We start from the raw sequence: 18,828 nt of genomic DNA, 5'->3' as shown, positions 1-18,828 counted from the left end.
AACCTCTTTCTCCTGTAGAAGGAGGGGTGGGGTGGCTGGATGATTGGTATGTATGATTTTACATCTCCAGCCCACTCTTCATGCCTTCAGAAGGAGTCAGTGTTTAAGAATCACCACTTAACTTGCTCTCCACAGCTGTTCACATTACTCAGTGCCAATAAACAGTGTGGTGATAACATCTGCTGAATTGTACAAAAGGAATCATTGAACTTTGAAGGAGTTGGGGTAACCAGGACAAGGCCAGTGGATCCAGGTCAGGGGATGGTGTTGGCATAAGTCCAGCTTTCTCCCAGCAAATCCTCAATGTGGTATCTTGTGTAAGATAGCTACAGGTCCAGTTTAGCAGCATTGAGGTGCCATCTTTCATAAAGTTTCTATCCCTATGGTGCAGAAGGTGGCCATTCAGCCCATCAGGCCCACACTGACAACAATTTCACCTGGGCCCTACCTCCAAGTGAAATGTTCATAGAATTCTACAATGCGGAAGGAGGCCATTTGGCCCACTGAGTCTGCACTGACCACAATTCCACCCAGATCGTATCCCCATAACCTCATGCGTTTACCTTAGCTTGTTTCCCCCGATACTAAGGAGTCAATTTAACATAGCCAACCCACCTAACCTCCCACATCTTTGGGCTGAGGAGGTCCTGTCTACCTTGGCAAGTGGGTGTAAAAGATCCCACAGCACTATTTTGAAGAAGGGCAGGTAGGACTCTCCTGGTCAATATTTATCCCTCAATCAGCCTCAAAAAATAACAGAGATGGTCTGTTGGTTATCGCATTCCTGTTAGTGAGAGTTGGCACTGTACAGCCATTTACCCATCATCCCCCATATCAGTCAACACACAAGAGGCACCTGACTCCATTTTCAAATCCTCACACCATTTTTAAATGGCCTCACCTCCCCTGACTGAGCTCCTCTCCTATGAACCCTCTGGCAAGTTGCTCGGATTTAAACTTTTATCTTTCCAACTGTGCCTTGGATTGTCACATCCTCAAGCAATTCTCTCTTCAAACCTCCCTAGCAATCTTCCCCTCTTCTTACCTTTTATATAAAGCTGATCATTCTCTTCACCCTATCCATGACTGCACCACTATGTTCTGCACTCTCTCCTTTCTTTCTCCCCTATGTACTCTCTGAATGGTATGCATTGTCTGTATAATGGGCAAGAAATAACACTTTTCACTGTATCCCAATACATGTGACAATAATAAATCAAATCAAATCAAACCTCTTTGTCTAATTGTGGCGCATTGGTTAGTGGCGCTGCCTCACAGTGCCCGGAATCTGGGTTCAATTCCAGCCTTGTCTGTGTGAAGTTTGCATGTTCTCCCTGTGTCTGTGTGGGTTTCCTCTCGCAGTCCAAAGATGTGCTGGTCAGGGGGATTAGTAGGGTAAATATGTGAGGTTACAGGAAAAGGGCTTGGATGGGATTGTGGTTGGTGTAGACTCGATGGGCTGAATGGCCTCCTTTTGCACTGTAGGGACTCTGTGTCTAAACTCTCAGTAAATTGCCCTTACATGGCTTGGTGCAAAGTCTTGTTTGATCTTGCCTGAAGAGGTATTTGGATTATTGAAACTAGATTCATGCATATTTTATGTATGAAGCACCTCCGGACTATTCCACAATAATCCACGTGGATGTAAATGATTATTGAGGGACTTCCTACAACTCCGACATCACGAAGATAATTCATTGGTCACAAAGCACTGAGGGACACCCTGAGATGAGAGGAAGGCACTATAGAAATGCGTGAGTAATCTCTATTGCTGTTAAACCAGCACCCTGACCTGATCAAGCCTCGCCCCAGACAGTCCGCCACACTAAGTTCATGAGTTGACTCATCAGAACAGAAAAAGGCCCTTCAGCCCATCCAGCCTGTTCCTAGCTTTGATGGCTGGATCAATCAAGATATGGGTTCGTAAACAAGAAGAACGATAATGGTGTACTTTTCTCCCTGATCCTTCCAATGACTGAGGTCGATCGATATGTTGCACTTGTTTCCTTTCCAGTTCAAGGTCCTGCATTTCTGTAGCAACGGAACAAAACGTCCCACAATGCATCACGGGATCTTCCTTCACAAAATCCCAGAGGGGGCGGAGCCCGGGCCCTGTAAAATGTTATTTTTCCTCGGGAGGGGAGGGGGGGGCGTTGCGTTCCGGTGTCGCTACCGCTACAACTCCAGCGTGGTGGTTGAGTTTTGGATTCGGGCCTTCTCCCGGATTACGTGGAAGTAATGGCCGTTGATGTGCCGGAAATCCACGGCGAAGAGTGCGAAGAGGAGGAGGAGGGCCATGGCGGCCACCCACTCGCATATCGACGCTGCCGTTCGCCTGTTCAGACTGTGTAGCGGCACCACTGCCCGAACGGTCAAGGAAACAGAGACAAAGAGCAGAAACTTTCCCACCTCCAATGGCGAGCAGGATACGGATCTCGCAAAGGTCCATTGACCTCCGGATGGGAATTTCAGGCCTGGGGCCCAGAAAATCCCACCCATAGTCAGAGAACATTACAGCACAAATACAGACCCTTCAGCCCATCAAGCACCTATCCATTCTCTTCCCACTTACCGGCACCTTGTGTGCTCATCTAAATGTTGTGAGGGTTCTATTGCCCTTTCAGGCAGTGACTTCCAAATTCCCACCACCTTCTGGGTGAAAAGAAACTTCCTCTGATTCCCTTTAAATCTCCCGCTTTCTGACCTTAATTCCTAGCGACCCCTCCCCACTCCACCACCACCACCGCCGTCTTGGTTATTAATTCCTCTGCTAAGGGGAAAGGTTCATTTCTCTTTCTATCCACCCTCTCTATGCCCCTCATTATTTTGTACACCTCGATCAGTTCCCTCCTCGGCCTTCTCTGCTCTAAGGAAATCAACCCCAGTCTACCCAGCCTCTCTCTTCATAGCTGAATGCTCCAGTCCAGGCTACATTCCTGGTGCACCCCCTCTGCACCCCCCTCCAGTGTGATCACAGCCTTCCCTATAGTGTGGTGACCAGAGCTACACTCAGTGCTGTAGTTACAGCCTTACACAGCTCCATCATAACCTCCCCACTCTTATATTCTAAGACTCAGCTCATAAAGGCAGGTGGTGGTTCTGTTCCTGGCTTTTGTATATGCCCGCTCTCCAAATTATGTCACTGAATTTCCTTATCCCTGGAACCATTCTCCCCGCCCATCTCTCCTTATCCTGGGTCAGATTGGAAGGAGCCTGACCCAGTCACACTCACTGATCACATCAGTTGTGTCTTCTGGTTAAAGGATACACAGGAGCAGGCAGATGGTGCACACAAGGTTACAGATGATCCGGACAGGCCCAATCCATTTGCCGCCGTGCTTGGGCTGTACCTTGTAGGTGAGCCCCACCTGCAGCCAGAAGTAGATATTGCCAATGTAGAATGCGAGGAAGGCCCCCACCAGGTGCACGTGAATCTGGTTGACAGTCTGTTGAGAAAATAAATGGAGGGGTTAACCTTTCTGATAGAGCTTGTGTTTCTGACTCACTTCCCTCTGACTGCGTTGAGTTGAGTAACGTTACGTGACCACCAATAATTAGCTATGTGGTCACTTAGAATTATAGAATCCCTACAGTACTGAAGAAGGCCATTCGGCCCATTGTGTCTGCAATGACCACAATCCGACCCAGGCCCTATTCCCATTACCCCATGCATTTACCCTAGCTACTCCCTTTGACACTAAGGGGCAATTTAGTCCGGCCAATCCACCTAACTCACGCACCTTTGAACTGTGGGAAGAAACCGGAGCACCTGGAGGAAACCCACGCAGACATGGGGAGAATGTGCAAACTCCTCACAGACAGTCACCTGAGGCCAGAATTGAACCTGGGTCTCTGGCGCTGAGAGGCAGCAGTGATAACCACTGTGCCACCATGCTGCCAACAACAATTTATAACTTTGCACCTTCGTGTGGTGAGGTTTTAAACTTATAGAATCCCGACAGTGCAGAAGAGGCCATGAAGTCTGCACCGACTCTCTGACAGAGTGTTTTACCCAGGCCCTCTGCCCTGCCCTATCCCTGTAACCCCATGTATTTACCTCCCTAATCCATTTAACTTGCATACCTTTGGATGTTAAGGGGCAATTTAGCACGGCCAATCATGCACGTCTTTGCACACTAAGGGGCACTTTAGCATGGCCAATCCACCTAACCCATACATCTTTGGACTGCAGGAGAAAACCGGAGCACTCACAGGAAACCCACACAGAAACAGGGAGAACGTGCAGACTCCACACAGACAGTGACCAAAGCCGGGAATTGAACCCTGGGTCCCCTGGCGCTGAGAGACAGCAGTGCTAACCACTGTGCCACCGTGCCACCAACAACAATTTATACCTCATTTGTTTTAGCAGTACAGGACTTGTGATTTGCTGGAAAAAAGACACATGCTGTTGAAGTTTTTCGACTTGCACTCATCAGGACGGATGCAAGAATGCCAATTTCTTTTTGAAGTTTATTTATTAGTGTCACAAGTAAGGCTTATATTAACACTGCAATAAAGCTACTATGAAAATCCCCCAGTCACCACACTCCGGCAATTGAGCCTAGGTCCCTGGCGTTGAGGGGCAGCAGTGCTAACCACTGTCCCTCGGTGCCGCCAACAACAACTTACACCGTGGTTACTTTATTCAATCGTGGGACATGGGTATTGCCCATTCTTAGCAATTAACTGATTAGTTAGCAAGTTGATTCTGATTGGTTGGGGTGTTGCCATGGAGAATGTATGGCACTTTTTTTTGAATTAAACAAAAGCTTGGGGGAGACAATAGTTCCCTGACGCATCTCTCATGGCAACGCCTAGACCATTCAGAGCCCACTTGCTCACTGCCTCCCTCTGCCAAATAAGGAGAAAATTCTGTCATTGAAACCGTTACCCAGTAAGACGCAGCTCGTTCAGACAAAAGGATTGCGCTACCAGTCAGCCTCCCCACCTCTGATGCTGAATTAGAGACTAACATAATGGTCGGAAACTTACCACCCCACAGGAATTGGTGTGGACGAGGGCCAGACCATGGAAAGATCTGTTGACCTTGGGCGGGATCTTACGGTTTTGGGATGAGGGCGGCCATAAAATCCCTCCCTATAATTTACCTGAAAGTTCCCCACTAAGGAGCCTCCAACTGCACACAAGCAGCCGGCCACCAGACTGACGATGTTCAGGGTTGACTGGTATCCATAGTCTATTACTTGCTGGTACCTGATGATGCAAACCCAAGTAACTGTGAAGAAGCAGAAAGAGTGTCTTAAAAAAACAAACGTCCTTTCCAAATCCTAGATTATTTGCAATGCTACCTGTTTTAACATCATGAGAGATAAAGCCCCCAAGACAGATGATCCAGCTGTGATCTCACTGCTGTTTGTGGGAGCTTGCTGTGTACAAAATGCTAAATTGCCCCTTAGTGTCCAAAGATATGCAGGTTAGGTGCATTGGCCATGCTAAATTTCCCCTTAGTGTCCAAAGATGTGCAGGTTAGGTGCATTGGCCATGCTAAATTACATAGAAATATAGAAGATAGGAACAGGAGACCATTCAGCCCTTCGAGCCTGCTCCACTGTTCATTATTATCATGGCTGATCATCCAACTCAATAGTCTAATCCTGCTTTATCCCCATAGCCTTTGATCCCATTCACTCCACAGGCTATATCCAGCCACCTCTTCACAGAAACCCTACAGTGCAGGAAGAGGGGATAGGGCCTGAGTGAGATGCTCTTTTGGAGAGTCAGTGCAGACCCGATGGACTGAATGGCCACTTTAAAAAATTGCTTCAAATGAAGCTAAATTGCAACTCAATGACTTCAACCAAGCGCAGCATGTCGACACCACACTTGATCCTAGCCAAAAGGCCAAGGAGCGATGCACCAGTTAAGTCCCTCAGCCACTAGCCGAGCCATTTGCTCTTTATCACTGGGTTACCTGATGCCAACCAGCAATTGATCGCACATTCTTGTGTACTGTGTGTCTCTGCTTCACACCATCTACTCACTGAACCTCACCTTCGTATGGTGTATTTTTAGATTCACAAAATCCTTACAATGCAGAAGAGGCCATTCGGCCCATCACATCTGCACCGACTCTCTGACAGAATGTCTGGCCCAGGCCCTCTCCCCCCATTCTATCCCTGTAACCCATGTATTTACCACACTATTCCATTTAACTTGTCCATCTTTGGACATTAAAGGGCAACTTAGCATGGCCAATCCATCTAATCTGCACATTTTTGGACACTAAAAGGCAATTTAGTATGGCCAATCCACTGAACCTGCACATCTTTGGATGCTAAGGGGCAATTTAGCAGGGTCAATCCACCTAACTTGCAAATCTTTGGACACTAAGCTGCAATTTAGCAGGGCCAATCCACCTAACCAGCACATCTTTGGACTGAGCACCCAGAGAAAACCCACACAGACATGGAGAGAACATGCAAACTCCACACAGATAGTCACCCAAGGCCAGAATGGAACCCAGGTCCCTAGCACCACGCTAACCACTGAACCACCGTGCTACCCACAAAGCCGACTCACTCCAGATGGGACTCAAACCTGAAATCCCGAGCTGAGGAGACCAGTGACTTATCCATGAGGCCGCGAGGGTTGAAATAGCTCCTTCGACAAAACCCAACTGAAGACCGCATCCCGAGGCCTACTCACCCAGAAAAGCCCCGATGTTCATGATTTGGCCGAAAATGCAGCTCTGGGGAGGTTCCGCCCCGCAGACACTGAGGGGGAAGGAATCAGAAGGTCAAAGGTCAAGCATGTTGCACTCAATGAGCCAGCAGTAACCGAGGGAGGGATTTTCCGGCCCTTCCCATTGGCGGGATCTTCCAGTCCCATCAAGGGTGGCCCATCCCCCCTCCGCCGCAGCCAGACAGGCAAGTCAAGATGCCAGGCCCAGAAGGACCTGCTGGCGGCCAATGGCAAGCTGTCTCCACTGGCGACAGGGAGAGGCATAAAATCCCATCCACAAGTTACAGAATTTAAGGCAGAAACAAGGCATTGTACCCAACAGGTCAATGCCAGTGATTATTCCAAAGTATCTCCTTCAACCCCACCTCATCAAATCCTATCAGCGTTTGATTCTATTCCTTTCTCCCCCATGCATTTATTTATCTTTCCCTTAAATGTACCCCTGCTTTTTATCTCCAATACGCTATGTGGCGGTGAGATCCACATTCGACGTTTCTCCTGAAGTGACTTTCTCCATCGAATCATGGAATCCCTAAGTGCAGAAGGAGGCCATTCGGCCCATCGTGCCTGCACTGACTCTCCCAAAAAGCATCTTACCCAGGCCCACTATCCCACCGCTCTGTTCCAGTAACCCCACACATTCACCATGACCAATCCATCTAACCTGCACGTCATGGCTAATCCATCCTAACCTACACATCATGGCTAATCCATCCTAACCTACACATCATGGCTAATCCATCCTAACCTACACATCATGGCTAATCCATCCTAACCTACACATCATGGCTAATCCACCCCAACCTGCACATCTTTGGAAACTAAGGGGCAATTTAGCATGGCAAATCCACCCTAACCTGCACATCTTTGGACATTTAGCATGGCTAATCCACCCCAGCCTGCGCATCTTTGGACACTAAGGGGCAATTTAGCATGGCTAATCCACTTAACCTGCACATCTTTGGACACTACGGCACAATTTAGCATGGCCAATCCACCTAACCTGCACATCTTTGGACACTAAGGGGCAATTTAACATAGCCAATCCACTGAAACCGCACATCTTTGGACTGTGGGAGGAAACCGAAGCACCTGGATGAAACGCACACAGACGCAGGGGAGAACGTGTAGACTCCACACAGACAGTAGCCCGAGGCCAGAATTGAACCTGGGTCCCTGGCGCTGTGAGGCGGCAGCGCTAACCACTGCACCGCCTCAGGAATGGATGGGAGAGAATGGGAGACCAGATGATCCCCTACAGCTTGAAAGCATTAAATTGGAAGACAGTGGGTAGTCCCGGGTGGGGATATAGGGAAGCTACACTGCAGTCATGGTGACACTCACAGTCTGACAACACCCTCTACTTCTACACTATCAGGTGCGGGAAATAACGCAATGTCTTGTATGATTTTTGCAGAGCCCATTGGCCAGTAATCTTGATATTACCTGATGTAGGGGAACTCCACGGTGATATTGACAGCGCCATTCACCACTGCCAGACCGAACCTGCGGGAAATTCACAAAGTAAGTTTGGCGTTAAATGGATTGGTTAGTGTGACCCCGTAAAATGAGACAGAAAATGAACCCGGCGAGATAGGGTTAAACTGCGGAACTGATTTTCGATAGAGTCGCTGACTTTTGAAGGACCAACTGAACATCACAGAATACTACAATGCAGAAGAGGCCCTTCAGCCCATTGAGTCTGCACTGAAGCATGAAAGGACATGCCCTGCCCACCTAGTCCCACTTGCCAGCACTTGGCCCATAGCCCTGAATATTATGGTGTGCCAAGTACTCACCCAAGGGCAGTAAGTAGTCTCACAACACCAAGCTAATGTCCAACAGGTTTATTTGGTAGCACGGGCTTTTGGACTATTGCCCCTTCATCAGTTTGTTAAAGGGTGTGAAACAACCTGCCTCCCCCACCCTCCCAGATAGCACATTCCAGACCGTCACCGCCCTCTGGGTATAAAAGCTTTTCCTCAAATTCCCCCTAAACCTCCCACTTTAACTTGTGTCCCCTTGAAACTGGCCTTTCAACTGAGGGGAACAGCTGCTCCTCTGTTTCCCCATGGAAACATGCTGGTGAAAGACTCACCCAAAGTCCAGTTGTTGACAGCAGTTAAATCCCAGTGAAGAAAATGTTTTGGTAATGGTGGAATAATTGGCATTCTGATGCGGAGGACCAAATAAATGCTGCTTTGAAGGAAAACCCACATTTATATAGAACCTTTCATCACCCTGTGGCATCACAAAGTGTAAACACAGTAAGAATTCTCACAACACCAGGTTAAAGTCCAACCAGTTTATTTGATAGTAAACCCACAAGCTTTGGGAAACGCTGTTCCTTCGTCAGGTGTGTGGAAGGTTATGATCAGAGACCTGACGAAGGAACAGCTTTTCCGAAAGCTTGTGGGTTTACTATCAAATAAACTGGCTGGACTTTAACCTGGTGTTGTGAGACTATCTCTGGGGGTGTCAGAGGAACTGACACTCCCGGTTCAGTACAAGGCCAATTCTCCCTGATTGGCCCATCAATTGGCTCCATAATCAGGGAGTTCATACGCCAATAGGCCAACCTCAGTGGCCTGATTGAAGTCATTACAATTAGTCTCACAAGTAGGCTTACATTAACACTACAGTGAAGTTAGTGTGAAAATCCCATAAACGTCACACTCCAGTGCCTGTTCAGGCACACTGAGGGAGATTTCAGCACAGCCAATATGCCTAACTCGCACGTCTTTCTGACTGTATGCAGAAACCGGAGCACCTGGAGGAAACCCATGCAGACACAGGGAGAATGTGCAGACTCCGCGCAGACCCAAACCGAGAATCGAACCTGAGTCCCTGGTGCTGTGAGGCAACTGTGCTAACCACTGTGCCGCATGCCGCGCCCAAGCTCGGAAATGTGGTCAGCACTGCTGCCTCACAGCACCAGGGACTCAGGTTCGATTCCAGCCTTGGTAGGGAGTCTGCATACTCTCCCCGTGTCTGCGTGGGTTTCCTCCGGGTGTTCCAGTTTCTTCCCAGTTGCCCCTTGGTGTCCCAAGATATATAGGTTAGGAGGATTATCGAGGTAAATACGTGCGGATAGAATCATAGATTGGAATTTTACCGCCTCGCTAAAGGCTCGCAGAACGGAAAGTTCCGTTGGCCTCGGGCAGGATTTTACAAGCCTTGCCCAAGTGAAGTCGTAGCATCCTGCTCCTAGAGGTTTACAGCATGAAAGCAGGCCCTTCGGCCCAACTTGTCCATGCCGCCCAATTTTTACCACTAAGCTAGTCCCAATTACCTGCATTTAGCCCATATCTCTCTATACCAATCTTACCCATGTAACTGTCTAAATGCTTTTTAAAAGACATAATTTGTACCTGCCTCTACTACCATAGTATATATAGGATATAGTACAGTGCAGTATAGGATATACGGGATAAGTCTGGCTATGAGTTGGTGTAGGCTCAATGGGTCTGTAGGAATCCTGTGATTACTCACCTATTTGCAGCAAACCCTACTGGATCATTGTCTCCTTGGATGTCCCGTCATAACCAGGTCTCCACCCATTATGCATGGAATAGAATCATAGAATCCATAGAGAAGGAGGCCATTTGGCCCATTGAGTCTGCACCGACAACAATCCTATCCAGGCCCCTATCCCCATGACCCCATGTATTTACCCTGCTAATCCCCTGATTGTAAGAAGCAACTTAGCAAGGCCAATCCACCTAACATACGCACCTTTCGACTGTGGGAGGAAACCGGAGCACCCGGAGGAAACCCACGCAGATACGGGGAGAATGTGCAAACTCCACACAGACAGTGACCCAAGCCGGGAATCGAACCCGGGTCTCTGGCGCTGTGAGGCAGCAGTGCTAACCACAGGGCCACCCCAGATAGGTAGGGTCTGAACTGGTTAACCCGTGGAAATCTCTTCCACAGCGAATAGTGGAGACTGACTCATTGAACAGATTTTTGACGGTCAACTGGGCCAAGGGTTCATGGGTCCTGGAGCCGCAGACAAGAAAGTGGAGGAAATATGGACCAGCCATGAACTTAGTGAACAGTGGAGCAGACTCGATGGGCCAAATGGACTAGCCTTGCACGTATTTGTGTTGAGTTGCTGTGATAGTGAATGAAAATGTTCCAAGGACAGCATTTATTTGATTCTGTTTCTTGTTTCTGATATGCCATTACCACAACAACCTTTGGCAATCTGGAAGCTGACACGGGTTAAGTGGTATCTCAATTGTGTTCTAGTTGGCGGCTGTTTTGACTTTGATCCTTCAATTGGGTAACGCAAGGCCAGCTAAATGTAGGATCTCATAAAGCCTGAAGCAATATGAACTTCAACACTTTAAATAGCGCTTCATCAGCTTCAATCATTTCCAAATTCTTAGCACAATGAGTCACGTTAAGAGCAAAGTGATGTACGGCACACTAAGACTCAGAACATCCATTCGGCCCATTTCAACTCATCACTCCTATACCTTAGTAAGAAATCTCACAACATCAGGTGCCCATCCCAGCCCAATGCTGGCATCACCACATCATGAGTCCTCTATGCTAGCCCACTCAGTACGGTATCCGCATTCAGTGCTGCACTGAGGGGATGTTGTACTGAGGGAGTGCCACACTGAGGGCTGTTGTACTGAGGGAGTGCTGCGCTGAAGGAGTGCTGCACTGAGGGGTGTTGTACTGAGGGAGTGCTGCACTGAGGGGTGTTGTACTGAGGGAGTGCCGCATTGAGGGAGTGCCGCACTGAGGGGTGTTGTACTGAGGGAGCGCCGCACTGAGGGGTGTTGTGCTGAGGGAGCGCCGTGCTGAGGAGAGCGCTGTGCTGAGGGGAATGCCTCGGTGTTGGGAGCGCCGCGCTGTTGGGAGTGCACAGGGAGCGAACTGGAGAGAGGATAAGACTAGTGAATTGTGGAACCTCATTCTCCCTTCATTCAGTTGGAGTGGAGAGTGAGCTGACTAGATTGCCATAAACACGGCAAGCACTAGTGCCCAACTCATACTTACACGGCCCAGCAGCCCGCTATTGAGGTGACAGCCAGCAGAATGGGAAGGAGACCCCAGGCCCACATCCTGGACTGTCTGGAACAGAGTGCAAACCAATGGTTAGTCACACAACATTACCCACTGCGAGACACCACAGAACATTCCTCAGGCAGTCAGCTGTGTAGCTTCTCACAAGCAGATACCTCTAGCCAGCGAACGCTTGTCAATATGCACTTGACCGATCTTCGAGGTATCTCTAAATTTTAACCCAAAAGAACCCATTGTTTAAAACAAAATCACATGTCCATTGTCCAGTGGCGGACAGATTGAGTTGCTAAGATTTCTGTTGAAACTATTTCAGTAAAAGTGATGTCACAACTCAACCTGTGTTCCTTCCTTTATTCAACACAAGCTGTGGGGAAAGGTACGCTGTGAATGAGCTTGATAAGGCAGGTGCTGAGAACGTGTCTTCTCTGGTCAAGGTTCAAGTCTAAATGGTTACAATCACAACCATCTGGCATTTATTGCTCTCCCTTTCCACAGAATTTCTTTCTATCGCTTGGGCGGGTGCTGTTTATTTAATCTTTTACAGGGTAATGGATGCCACTGTCCAGGCTGGCATGGGTGGCACAGTGGCATAGCGGTCAGCACTGCTGCCTCACAGTGCCAAGGATCCGGGTTTGATTCCTGGTTTGGGTCACTGTCAGTATGGAGTCTGCATGTTCTCCCCATGTCTGCGTGGGTTTCCTCTGAGCGCTCCCGTTTCTTCCCACAGTCTGAAAGACATGCTGGTTAGGGTGCATTGGCCGTGCTAAATTCTCCCCAAACAGGCGCCGGAGTGTGGTGACTAGGGGATTTTCACAGTAACTTCATTGCAATGTTAATGTAAGCCTACTTGTGACACATTAAAAAAGGTTATTGATTGCTTCTCTCTGGTGAAGATACACCCTCAATGCTGTTAGGGACAGACTTCCAGTCTCAAGCAAAGAATTGTGCTATCTGTCATGCCATTTTGGGCACTGATCACTTGGCTTTTCTCTGCCAACCTCTTGTCCTTAACTCCTCCCCTGAAGATATTGCCTCTTAAATTAAGAAACAGTTTTAAAAATTCATTTGTGGGACATGGGTGTCGCTGGCTAGGCCAGCATTTATTGCCAATCCCTAGTTGCCCCTTGAGAGGGTGGTGGTGAGCTGCCTTCTTGAATTGCGGGCCGTGGGTCAACCCACAATGCTGTTAGGGAGGGAATTCCAGGATTTAGACCCAGTGACTGTGAAGGAATGGCCGATTTATTCCCAAATCAGGATGGTGAGTGGCTTGGAGGGGAACTTGCAGCTGGTGGGTGTTCCCATGTATCTGCTGCCCTTGTCCTTCTAGATGGAAGTGATTGTGGGTTTGGAAGGTGCTGTCTAAGGATCTTTGGTGAATTGCTGCAGTGCATCTTGTAGATAGTACACACTGCTGCTACTGAGCATCGGTGGTGGTGGGAGTGAATGTTTGTGGATGTGGTGCCAATCAAGCTTTGTCCTGGATGGTGTCAAGTTTCTTGAGTGTTGTTGGAGCTGCACCCATCCAGGCAAGTGGGGAGAATTCTGTCACACTCCTGATTTGTGCCTTGTAGATAGTGGACAGACTTTGGGGAGTCAGGAGGTGAGTTACTCATCATGGTATTCCTAGCCTCTGACCTACTCTTTTTCAGAGGATTCGTTCAGTAACTTTGCACACTGGTCCATTATTCAAGTCTTTGGAGTTGATGGTGAATCTTGTCTGGTCAGAAAGGCAAGGTTTGGAGTAGACAATGTGGCACTTCAAGGATGCCTCACCACTGATGACTGATTTTCCATCTCAATCCCACTTCCCACACTACCCCTAGTCGTCTCAAAGAAAAGTTTATTGACTTCTGGTTTGAATATACTCAATACTGAACAACCACAGCCTTCTGAGGTAGAGAACTACAACCGTCTGAGTGAAGAGATTTCTCCTCATCCATGTCCAAAATGGCTACCCCACTTGATTCTGACACTGTTGATCCCGAATTTCTGGGTTCCCACCCTGGGAAAAACCTCTTCTCAGCATTTATCTTGCTGAGCTCCTTAAGATTTTCCATTAGATTATCTCTTGTTTACTTAGACTCCAAGTAATATGGGCCTAATCTGCTCGATCTCTCCCCCATGGACAATCACCATAGGCCACAAAACAGCCTAGTGAACCTCCTTACTCCCTTGGGGTAAGGAGACTCTGTGTGAATATTACATCCGCAAGACACTCAATACGGTTGCTACGGTTGGTAACTAACCCTCAAGGGCTGCTCTGATGGTTTAATCAGTAACCACACCGCCTTGTGTATCAAACCAAAAAGAAGGTCAGAGTCTTAACTGGACTCAGTTTTCTAAGTTTATTTGTTAGTGTCACAAGTAGGCTTATACTAACGCTGCAATGAAGTTACAGTGAAAATCCCCCAGTCGCCACACTCCGGCGCCTTTCGGGTACACTGAGGGAGAATTTAGCGCGGCCAATGCACCCTAACCAGCATGTCTTTTGGACTGTGGGAGGAAACCAGAGCACCGGAAGAAACCCACGCAGACACGGGGAGAACGTGCAGACCCAAGCCGGGAATCGAACCCTGGAGATGTGAAGCAGCAGCGCTCATCACGGTGCCACCAACAACAGTTTATATCGCTTTTTCTAATTCATTCCTGGGACATGGGCGTCATTGGCTGGCTAGCTTTTATTGCCCATCCCTAGTGATGATGCTGATTGGTTGGCAAGTTGACTCTGATTGGTTGAGGTGTTGCCGTGGAGAATTTATTGCACTTTTTTTTAAGTTAAATAAAAGCTTGGGGAACAATCGTTCCCTGGGGCGTTCCCCATTGCAACACCCTCACCAGTGGATGCCCACTTGCTTGCTGCGCCTCTCTGCCAGATAGGGAGAAAATTCCACCCCATTGAACCTGTGACCCAGTAAGATACGGGTCTTCAGCCAAGTGCGCTGTGAGGCAGGAGTGCTAACCACTGTGCCATCATGCCGCCATCTTTCTACTGGAAAGTGCCAATGTGATTCACTGACTGAGGTGAGGATGGAGGTCGGGGCGGGGGCTAGAATTGGGCTTGGGCGCCAATGTGATATCCTACCTAGTTGAATAGTCCAACGCTTTCATGTACTGAACAGAATCTGCGCCTTCTTGACAGGAGGTGAGGAAGGAGCAACTCAACTGGACCTCTTAATCTCACAGTCGCCCTTTCTTTCACCAAAGCATTTCAGAAATAAAGTTACATATACATTCCCTGCTCACCAGACCACCAGGTAAATCATGGTTTTCAAGCAGTTAAGTTTGTGTAAGTAATTCATAAATTTTTGTTTTTTTTTATCCTCCGCCTTATCCCAAATAGCTTACTTGTACTCTGTACTCCACCAGCAAGCAGCCAAGAGGATGTCTATGTAGCAGGAGTCCCTACAGGAGTTCATACTCAGGATATTAACTATTTATAATCAGTAAATATTTACTTGACCAGAATTTCTATATTTAATCCTTGGTACAGTTCAGTCAATCTCTGTCCATGGGAACACAGAAGCTTTTTCCTACACGTTCTCTTCTGTTCATGACAGGCTTTAGTCTCTACAAGGGACTGTACTTTGCAGCGGAAAAGTGATTTTTCCTTTAACTGCGGCGCAGTGGCACAGAGGTTAGCATTGCTGCCTCACAGCTCCAGGGACCCGGGTTCAATTCCTGACTTGGGTCACAATCTGGGGCGGCACGGGTGGCATAGTGGTAAGCACTGCTGTCTCACAGCGTCAGGGTCCTGAGTTTGATCCCCGGCTGGGGTCATTATCTGTGCGGAGTCTGCAAATTCTCCCCGTGTCTGTGTGGGATTCCTCCGGGTGCTCCAGTTTCCTCCCATAGTCTGGTTAGTTGCATTGGCTGTGCTAAATCCTCCCTCATGTACCCGAATAGGTGCCAGAGTGTGGCGACTATGGAATTTTCACAGTAACTTCATTGCAGTGTTAATGTGAACCTACTTGTGACACTAATAAATAAACTTTAAACAGCAAGCAGAGATTTTTCCATACACCGAGGCTCCCCCTTATTAGAATTTGACTGTCTAGTTCTGACATATTTTTGTTTTATATTTCTTATTGCAAAACACCGGGGATGCCCACAAAGTACATTTTTCCCATGTTATTCCAGTGAAGCAAAGGAGCACACCACCAGATCAGTGCTCACAGGCTAAGATTACTTCGTCAGATTTATTGACCAGTGTAATATTATACGGAAGCAAAAATATTGTTCATTAATTCTCTCATGGGTGTGGAAGAGCCTCTGGTAAAGTCAGCATTTGTTTCCCCTCCCTAATTACCCTTGAACAGAATGGTTTGCTGAACAATTTCAGTGGATAGTTAGGAGTCAAGCACTTTGCTGTGGGCCTGGAGTCACATTTAGGCCAGACCGGGTAAGGACAGCAGAATCCTTCCCGAAAGAACATTAATCTTGAATCCCTACAGTATAGAAGGAGGCCATTCTGTCCATTGAATCTGCATCGACAGTCTGATGGAGTATTTTACCCAGGCCCATGTCCCCCCAACCTCTCCCCATAACCCCACACATTTTAGCATGGCCAATCCATCTAACCTACACATCTTAGGACACTAAGGGTTAATTTAGCATGGCTAATCCATCTAACCTACACATCTTGGAGCACTAAGGGGCAACTTAGCATGGCCAATCTATCTTACCTACACATACTGGGGCACTAAAAGGCAAAGTGGTTAACTCTTAACAGTCCCCTGAAAGCATAGAATCCCTACAGTGCAGAATGGGGCCATTCAACCCATCAAGTCTGCACTGACTCTCCAACAGAGCACTCACCCCAAGCCCTATTCCTATAACCCCACATATTTACCCCGCTAATTTCCAGTAACACACACATCTTTGGACATTAATGCTAGAGTTTTACTGTCCCGCCCATCATGGGAATCGGAGTGGGCGGAGGGGCGGACAATGTAAAGGTATGTGGACCTCAGGTGGGATTTTATGGTTTCGGGTCAAGTGAGACCATAGAATCACGCCCTTAGGGGCAATTTAGCGTGGTCAATCCACCTACACATCTTCGGACACTAAGTGGCAATTTAGCATGGCTAATCCATCTAACCTACATATCTTTGGACACTAAGGTGCAATTTAGCATGGCCAATCCACCTAACCTACACGTCTCTGAACATAAGAACATAAGAAATGGGAGCAGGAGTAGGCCATCTAGCCCTTCGAGCCTGCCCCGCCATTCAATAAGATCATGGCTGATCTGAAGTGGATCAGTTCCACTTTCCCGCTTTCTCCCCATAACCCTCAATTCCCTTGGCTATCAAAAACCTATCCACCTGTGACATAAATATATTTAGCGAGGCAGCCCCCACCACTTCAACGGGCAGAGAATTCCAGAGATTCACCACCCTTTGAGTGAAGAAGTTCCTCCTCAACTCTGATCTAAACTGTCCCCCGCTTATCTTGAGGCTGTGCCCTCTAGTCCTGCTATCCTTTCTGAGCGGGAAGAATCTCTCTACCTCTACCCTATCCATCCCCTTCATTATCTTATACGTCTCTATAAGATCCCCCCTCATCCTTCTAAACTCCAACGAGTACAGACCTAAATGACTTAGTGAGCCACACAGTTCAAGGAGCAGTTAGGGATGGGCAACAAATGCTGGCCCTACATCCCATGAAAGAATAAAAAGAAATACTTTGGCGGAATTAATTTATATTTTGATGTTGTTTGGCAACAACATTCAGCTTGCAAGGGGTTAACTCCCCAGAATCAAGTTACTAGATGAAGTAACTAATACAATCCATGTATGCCCAAGGGCAGATTGAGATAAGATATGGAATCCTATCTAATTTTTTAAAAAAGGCACGTGCTGGAATTCTCTGGTCTCGCGCGCCCTATCGCCGCTACCAGGGAGAACGGAGACTCTGGCGCTCAGCCAAATCTCCGTTCACTGCAGCGGGACTGGAGAATCCCACGCCAGCAAGCGAGGTGGAAGAATCCCTGGCCCAATACCCCTCCAAATCGATTATTTCACTCACCAGGATTCTGCCCTCTTGCCTGACTGCGCTGACAATTCCTGCGGGGAGGGGTATTCCCACGCCGCACCCAGGTGATCAGAGGTTCACATTATACCCTGGCATGTTCAACTGCGTGGGGCTTCATCGGAAAGACCGATCCGGGGCTCTAGGTGGAATCGGGAGCAGGAATCTCAGCTGAAACTCTTCTTCCTTCTTTGGTATGCCTTCCCTATCCCTGTCCCTGAGGAAGGAAGGTTGTGAGCACTGAGCTCCAGCTCACACTGGTTAATGGAGCATAGACCAGGAACTGAACTTGGGTCTGCCTCTCTTGGCTCAGTGTTGCTCCTGGGCAACTGGCATTTTCCAGCACTGGGGTGACTGAATTTATTTTTGAAAACCAATTTCCTGTTTAATTTGCTGTTTATTGATATTTATAGAGCGGTATATATATATACATTCAAAACGTAGCTCACTCACCTCTTTCCCTGTGTACAAAGTGAAAGTGATGGAACCAGTCCCTTGAGTGTACTTTACCTGCATATGTCTACAGAGAGAGAGTTTCCATTTGGATAGCCTTGAACTTCATTCAGAGGCGGTTACCGTATATACTCAGGTATAAGCTTACACAGAATATAATATCAGCGCAAAAGGAAAAACCATAGTCACCAGTTTAAGCTCAGATTCATGGGTTGAAACATGTCTCTTTCCCCTTCTTTTCCATTAAAATACTACCGTTTGCCATAGAACTATCCAGGCTATCCAATAACAATCCCACCCTATCTCCATAACCCCATATATTTACCCTGTTAGTTCCCCTGACAGTAATTAGTATGGCCAATCCACCTAACCTGCACATTTTTGGACACTAAGGGGCAATCTAACATGGCCAATCCACCTAACCTGCACATTTCTGGGCACTAAGGGGCAATTTAGCATGGCCAATCCACCTAACCTGCACATCTTTGGACACTAAGGGGTAATTTAGCATGGCCAATGCACCTAACCTACACATCTTTGGGCACTAAGAGGCAATCTAATATGGCCAATCAACCTAACCTTCGGACACTAACGGTA

The 18,828-nt window shown here is 47.8% G+C and overlaps 1 protein-coding gene across 1 annotated transcript; it reads right to left on the bottom strand.

Moving 5' to 3' along the window:
* Positions 1-2,175: 2,175 nt before the first annotated feature.
* tmem150b (transmembrane protein 150B) lies at positions 2,176-18,340 on the bottom strand. Its single transcript, XM_080217431.1, has 8 exons — positions 18,303-18,340; positions 13,626-13,637; positions 11,722-11,796; positions 8,152-8,211; positions 6,670-6,737; positions 5,112-5,239; positions 3,269-3,446; positions 2,176-2,360 (listed from the first exon to the last, which is right to left on the bottom strand). The coding sequence occupies exons 1-8, from the start codon at positions 18,338-18,340 to the stop codon at positions 2,176-2,178; spliced, it is 744 nt and encodes a 247-aa protein (XP_080073557.1).
* Between the last annotated feature and the right edge of the window lie 488 nt (positions 18,341-18,828).

Source organism: Carcharhinus amblyrhynchos, chromosome 35 (genome assembly GCF_965287045.1).
Source record: "Carcharhinus amblyrhynchos chromosome 35, sCarAmb.v2.hapA, whole genome shotgun sequence".
Taxonomy (NCBI): Eukaryota; Metazoa; Chordata; class Chondrichthyes; order Carcharhiniformes; family Carcharhinidae; genus Carcharhinus; species Carcharhinus amblyrhynchos.
The sequence above is the reverse complement of the archived record's forward strand: the minus strand, read 5'-3'. Positions and strand labels throughout refer to the sequence as shown.